The sequence below is a fragment of the Enhydra lutris genome, unplaced genomic scaffold (genome assembly GCF_002288905.1).
Source record: "Enhydra lutris kenyoni isolate GAN:26980312 unplaced genomic scaffold, ASM228890v2 scaffoldscaffold12, whole genome shotgun sequence".
Classification (NCBI taxonomy): domain Eukaryota; kingdom Metazoa; phylum Chordata; class Mammalia; order Carnivora; family Mustelidae; genus Enhydra; species Enhydra lutris.
The window spans coordinates 58,730,528-58,737,751 of record NW_019154096.1 but is presented as its reverse complement, the minus strand read 5'-3'; the positions used below and the strand labels follow the sequence as shown (position 1 = coordinate 58,737,751).

General features: G+C 45.3%; 1 protein-coding gene across 4 annotated transcripts in view; it reads left to right on the top strand.

Annotated features, from left to right (window-relative positions):
• Window positions 1-359: 359 nt before the first annotated feature.
• LOC111144791 (sortilin related VPS10 domain containing receptor 1) overlaps window positions 360-7,224 on the top strand; it is a 494,131-nt gene continuing 487,266 nt past the window's right edge. For 3 of the 4 annotated variants that reach the window (XM_022499251.1, XM_022499253.1, XM_022499252.1), the window contains exon 1: window positions 372-929. In XM_022499251.1, coding sequence (XP_022354959.1) covers window positions 372-929 — 558 coding nt within the window. Of the gene's footprint in view, window positions 930-7,224 lie in introns of all 4 variants that reach the window. The other variant, XM_022499255.1, reaches the window with a different exon arrangement.

Below are 7,224 nucleotides of genomic sequence, written 5' to 3'. Positions count from 1 at the left end.
CGCATCCAGTCCCCGCAGCCACCCGCGCGGCGCAGCTCGGCAGCGGGACGCGGCGCCCGGAGCCCCGGCAGCTCCCGCCCTCCCTCCCGCGTCGCCCGCCAGCGCGCCAGCGCCCGCTCCGCCCGTGACTTCAGTTCAGCTCCACCCCCGCGTGGCGGCGGCTCGCTCGGTCCGAAGCCGCGCTCGGCACCAGCCCAGCCTGGGCGAGCGGCCGCCACCTGCCCCGCGCCGCCTCCGCCCGCCCCCTCCGCGGCCCAACTTGGATGGAGTTGGGGTCCTGAGCGCCTGCCCCCCGCAGCCGGCCGGCGGAGAGCCCCGCGCCGCCGCCTCCGCTCCGGCCCCTTCTCCGCTCGCTGCTCTCCGCTCCCGCGATGGGAAAAGTTGGCGCCGCCGGCGGCTCCCCAGCCCGGCTGAGCGCGCTCCTCGCCGGCGCGGGGCTCTTGGTCCTCTGCGTCCCGGGCGCCTGCGGCGGCGGCTCCTGCTGCCCCCAGCTGCCTCCCGGCTCGGCCCCACGCTGGGCTCCGACCCCAGGGGGCTTCCTTCTCCAGGGGCCGCGAGACAGAGCTGCTGCCACGCCCCTGCCCCTCCTTGGGCGCCCCCTGTTCGCAGTGGCCCCCGGAGACCGAGCGCTGTCCCTGGAGCGGGCCCCTGGCACCGGGGCGTCCGTGGCGGTCGCCCCACGCTCTGGCCGGCGGAGACGGAGCGAAGCGGATCCCGGCAAGGCAGAACGGGGAGAGGGCGCGAGTCGAAGCCCCCGGGGAGTGCTAAGGGATGGAGGGCAGCAGGAACCTGGGACTTTGGAGCGGGACCCGGACAAAGCCACTCGCTTCCGGATGGAGGAGTTGAGACTGACCAGCACCACGTTCCCGCTGACAGGCGACTCCGCACACAACCAAGCCATGGTCCACTGGTCTGGCCACAACAGCAGTGTGAGTAGATGGGGACTGAGGGCAAGGGGTAAAAGGTGGAAAGGGTTAAAGCGGGCCGTGTGTTCTGATGGAGAATTGAGGGAAATGAGGTTTCTGGACTTGAGAGAAGCTGCAAACTAAAGTCTTCCCTGCCCACCTTCCCTAGGAGTTAATGTCACCTATGGGGAGACGGGAGACCCATGACACCGTCAGAGTCCTCTCAAAACCCCCCAAAAGCTTCACACTGGGTAGGCAAATCCCTGTTTCCTGGTCTCATTGGTGTAGGAACAGAGCTGAAGACAGGCAAACAGAGGGGGTTAAGTATTCTGGATGTGGAGGTGAATGGGTTAAATTTCCAGGCAGGATGACATTCCTTTAAGTGACTTTCCTTTTACTTGCTAGACTTATGGGTGAGCACAAGTAAGATCAAGAAGACTTTATGTGGAAGCTTTTTATTTTTCTGCAAAGCTTCTAACTCCCTCTTCCCCAGAAGGGAAGAGATATGCAGTGCACACTAAGGTGCCCTTAATGCATTCTCTGTTTCTGAGGACCAAGTGGATGCAAGTTTCAGGATGGGAACTCTCTAGCATCTTCTAACAGCACCAGCCAGTGTGTTTTGAGAGCTGGGGCTTTCCAGCCTGTGAATGAGTGGTTGTTCTCCGGCATGATCAGTCCCAGGAAGATCAGATATATCGCAGTGACAACAACCCCCTGTTCTTCCCCATTGCCTGACCTCCTCTAGAGAAGAGAACAAATAAAGACTTAGCCCTCCTTTTATGAAGGGACCAGGAGGATTGCTGGATTCCAGGATGGTGACACTGGGGAGAGTGGGTGAGAGTCTGTGAGCTTTGGCCACGTCAGGGGCGGTTTTAGATTTTTGGAAAACCCTGCATGTCTGGAATCTGGGGTAGCTATTCCAGCTTAAACTGTACCTGGAAAACTTCATTGAGCTGAAATAGTAAAGAGACAGCTTTGATGGTAATAAGTGAAGATGATTTAAAAGTGTGGAAAGTTCTCTGAGCTGCCATTAAGCAGACGAGAAGAACGTGAAAATCAAGGATGGGTAAAAGGGGGAAAAAAAATCAGTTTTAGCTTCCATCGGGTTATTGAGATCATAGTATTTTTAATATGCATAGTCTATGCAGCCTGGTATCTTTCAAAATGTTTTCAGTTGTGATGTCATTGCCAGAAACCTTCCCAGGGAAGCGCCACTTCAGTGAGTTGTGCTCATTGCCAGCTTTTTAATGAAAGTCGTGAATGTTTTAAAATAATAGTCTGTTATTATGAGTTCTTTGATTATATAGATATAAATTATATTAGGACAAACCATGATAAACAGTATTTTGCATTGATGTCTCTGTCCTGAGAGCATCAGTAAGGTTTTCCCTACAATTCAGCTCTCATGACTGAGGTTGTGGTTTTCTATGGTTCTCAGGAATGGTTTAATCAAATAATTGAAGCTGAAATTCTTTCCGTTCAAGTTCTGGAGACCCTTGCCCTCATTTCTTACCTTAACTATCGTATCTTTTATGTCATAACCACTAAAATTAATCCCCCAATTTGAACTTGAATCTTCTTAAACTGATTGAATAACTTTCACACTGCTTTAAGTGATTAACCCAAAGCTTCGGGCTTTAAGGGAGATTTTAAACACATCAAACATATTATATCTTGTTGTATCAAGAAGTAAAGGATATTGGACTCAAAATATTTCTGGCTTTTAATGTAATTTGAGCTGTAAAATATCACTCACCCATGAGACCTTTACTTTAGTTCATCTCTTGAAAGATCTTGGAAAGAGCTGGAAAAGGAGAGTACATCTTTGGCAAATATTAAACTCCATTTAAGAAATGGCGCCAAGCACTGCCAGCCTTTTTTTTTTTTTTTTTTTTTTTTTTTTTTTTTTTTTAAGATGATGCTTATAAGCACAGTGTGGCTTATTAGGGTCAAGGCTTGGATGGGCAACATGCAAGGATGTCTGAACTAAAGTAGCAGATAATCAAGGTAGTACATGTGAAAGGTTTGAGCACTCAAATCACGTTGCTAGTGAGATTTCTATCCTTTGAAGTTTTTAATTCTGTAAGGAACCCCCCTGCTCTGCACCCCTGTCTACTTACACACAAATTGTGGACTTGTTTGTTTGTTTTTTAGCATATATATACAGATCATAGAGGAAGAGCTATAGTTTTAATCCAGGTTCCACAAAACAAAGCTGGCCCAGATTCATAGGAGAGACAAAGTTTAACAATTGTTTTTAAGGGAAATAAGGCAAAACAAACTTTTCTGGGCAACTCTGTGATGTGAAAAGCAGTGTGGAGACTTGAGTTCTAGTTCTGCTTATCTGTGGCTTGATCTAGGCGAATTGAGTGTGAATTTTCTCATCCCCAAAATGGGGGCCGTGCCAGTTCGTGACGTGCCAGGTTCCACGTAAGCATGTTGTGATTGCCAAGTGTGGTACACCTGTTTGGAACTCTCAACTTACAGCACTTCATGTCTCTCCAGAGCGAGAAATCCACTAATTAAAGCCTGAGAACACTGTGGGGCTCTCATTTTCTTCACATTTAGATGTCAGTCCCCTGTAAATCTGCCCCCTGACCCACTCAGGGCCACAGGCAATGCACATCCTCGGAACCTGCCTCACCTCTAGGTAAAGCCTTGTTCAGTAGGGTTTCTGATTACAATAACGCCTGCGTTAAAGGTGTAACTGTGTGGTAATTATAGGCTGCCTGTCAAACTTGTGAGGAATTCTGGAGGTTTCTCTCGCCTCCTTCCCTTCTTCTTCCTGCCCCCTCCGCTGTTGGACTTGTGCAGTTGTGTAAAGACATGCCTCGTCTGTGGGAGTGATGTGATTCCTCTGTACCGCAGTCTAGCTTGATGGAAAGTGTTGCTAGAGTTGGTGGAACACCTGGGGGGATCTTTTGGCATGAAAGGTGCTGGGTATGAATCATTTGTCATGAGCTTGGTGTCGTAAGCAAGAACATATTGTTCCTACCCTACTCATCCTAGGCATGCTGTGCCCTGATCTAAATTTATCCAGTAATCCTTAGTTTGTTAAAATACATATTTGTCTATATATGCATGTGTGATGGGGCATGTGTTTATTCCTTATTTCCAAGAAACTGCAAAGTGCTACACTTATTAACCCTTATAAAACCCTTGTTAGGTAACAGGTGAATGGCAAATGTTAATATCTATTTTTTCATATTTTTATGCTGGAGTCAATTTGAGCATTTCAGTTCACTGCCTTGTCCTTTTCTCACTGAAAATAGTGTCAGAAGGCTTGTTAACAGAGGCTTTTACTATTTGGCCATTATGATACTCTGATGCTACATCTGCATGGACCATGATGATCTGGTTGATTTCCATGTGCCTCTTTGCCTTTTGCTGTTCTGGGACCTGACATTTACCATCCAATCTTCGTGAATAAACTGAGTCCCAGCTTGGGTCAGGTTTTGTGTACATGCCTTAAGTACCATCATGTCACTTAATTTTCACAAAAATGTATGTGTAGATATCCTTCTCCTCATTACATAGAGAAGAATCCTGAGGCTCTGGAAGCTAACCGAGGTACTGAGATGGTACCAAAGGTCAGTGGCATATAGGCACTGGGACCCCAAGCTCACAGAATGGTTGATCTTAAAGACTTTCAGTTAGAATAAAAGAACTCAGACCTCTTGTAGTCAGTATTTTAAGTAATCCTCTCTTGGGGTTCATATCTGATGATGCTGGAGGAGGACACCGTCTTAGCTGGGAACTCCATCTCCTTATAGAAAAGCAAGGGCTTTAACATGTGCCTGTCACGTTGCACTCTTTACCTTAAGTAGTGATTTGGTTGTTCTCTTATCCGCCTACCTCTTCATCTTTAGTGAGACACGGAATCCGTACCTGGTGATTCATTGAGCACGAGGTAACCTGCCATCATTCAGCTCTCAGATCTGGTGTTCTTCAGGAACAGATTCCTTTTCTTCCTTTTCTAAATGACTTACAAACCTGATCTTAGAGAGAGGCTGCATGCAAACTCTTGCTTTGACTGTACATTTAAACATATTCCTGACCTTTTTAATAAAGTGAAATGATGAACAATTTTAGCTTTCTCTAACAAGCCCACATAGTTCCTTCTCTGATCAGTGCTTTCTGCTATTCACGAATGTTAATGTGGTGTGACACGGAAGCAGACAAATTTGAGTTGAATGTTAACTCTCCTGCTTACCATACTCTGCCTTGAACAAGACACTTAAATTCTTTGAGCTCCACCTTCCTGGACTAAAATATGGGGATACTGTATCTTTTGCAGGCTCTTCCTGAAGATTTGACGTCATGTATGTGGAGTGGTTGGTACACAATAAGTGCTTAATAAATGCTATTTGTTCTTTTAGTTGCAGAAATCATTCTCTACTGGCAGTTAAGAGTCCGGGTTATAGTTCTGACTGTGTACGACAATTAAATATGCAGTCATCACGTGTCCTGTTAAAATTATGTGGCCTCTATTTCATCCTCTGTAAAATGATGCAAATAGACTAGAACACCACAGAAATAGGGGTTAAAATGAGCTCGATAGTTTGTTCAGTGTGCAGGTGTTACACACCTACTACATTTAAGTAAAGTACACTGGGAGAGTTAGGAATGCACAAATGACACAATGATCTATACCCTTGACCTACAAGGAGCAAGAAGCCTTTCATCTCACATGATCCCTCCTTTTTCCATGATTCATGTGCATATTCTATTTATAGGAAATCAAAACATTTGAGATCCAAGCAGGCATTCATTTCAACATGGGTTTGCAGCAAAACCTAATTTATTAAGTTTATTGTATCACATCTTCATGTAAAGGAACTTTGTATCTTTGGACAACAAAAAAAATGCTTCCTATGAAATTGAGACGTTAGCTTCTCTTAAGATATTTAATGGGGTTTTCTAGAGGAAAACGATATGAGTGTTGACTCTGGGAACTCTCTCCACATCCTTTTGTGGAGGACCCTCGAAACTCATAGACTAAGGTACAAAAGCTGATGGACGGATTTGTTGAATAATTATTTAACAATTTACTTAAGAGAAGAATAATTGCTCACCTTCCAGGAGAGATTGTCAGGTGGCAGCCTCATGCTAAGAAGCTTACACAAATTATCATAATTTACTTTTAATTCTACAATATATGTATTGAGTCTTAATATTTGTTAGACACTAATAGAGATGTATGTGGAATGATGCACCAAGGTGGAAAGAAATAATACGCACCCTCAAAGCGCTTTCTGTCTTGTGCTCCGAGAATCCTCTGAAGAGGAAGAGACAGCAGAGAGACTAAGTGTCCTCTGAGAGCATAGTGTGCTATAGGGGTTCAGAAGAGGATCAGATGTTTGCAAACTGGGGTGGTCTCCAAAATTCATTGCACAGCAGGTGCTTTAAATGAACCTTGAAATGGAGAGAATATTTGGATCTAGAGATGGAGATTATTACAAGGATATTTTGAGCTGAAATGGGTAGTGTGACTGAAGGTCAAGGGTAGAGATATATAAATTACTGTGTATTCCAAGAAATCAGCCTACATTAAATGTAAATTACGTTTAACTGAAGTTTACATCTTAGAAACCATTTAAAAAATACTCCTTAAGCAAAAATATACACCTTCATCTTCTAGCGAGTTGGGATATATTCTAAGCCCAGAAAGAAAATAAGACCAGTGTGGTCACTTAGAGATATGATTGTGTTTATTGCCTTTATTTGCACATTAAGTCTCAGCTGGAGACATCATTGTTTCATTTTTTTTTACCTAGACATTTGCCACACACGGTTTTCTCCAAAGGGCTTTCTTTTAAGTCCTTGGTCAGAAATATCAGGGGCCAGGCTGCCCAGAGGGTTAATTAATTTGGCCCCTGGCCAGCTGGTGTTAAATCACTAGACGTATGTAAAATATTTGTCCTGTCTTTGTGTATGTCTCAATGACCATTCTATATGTCTGGCTCAAAAGGGTGGGGAATGCATCTGTGAGCCCTAGGAAGGAAACTAGCCAAAATGGCGTCGCTGTCATGGTCAGTGGGGATGGCAGGGAGTAGACATGGTCAGCGTGAGGGGGGCCTGGTGCTATGGCATTGGAATGGTTACTTGGGAAGGAGGTGTGCCCTGCTCAAGGGAGATGAATGGAATCGTCCAGTGGTTGGCAAGAAACGAAGGTGGAATCTTACTGTGCAAGGTTTATAAGGAAAGAACAGAGCCTCTTCTAAAAGGTAAGTAGAGAGAAAAAGGACATGCGTGTTCTGTAGGAAATCCCACATGAAATTTTCCGTGTGTATAAAAGATATTGTGTCTGTTTCTGAGG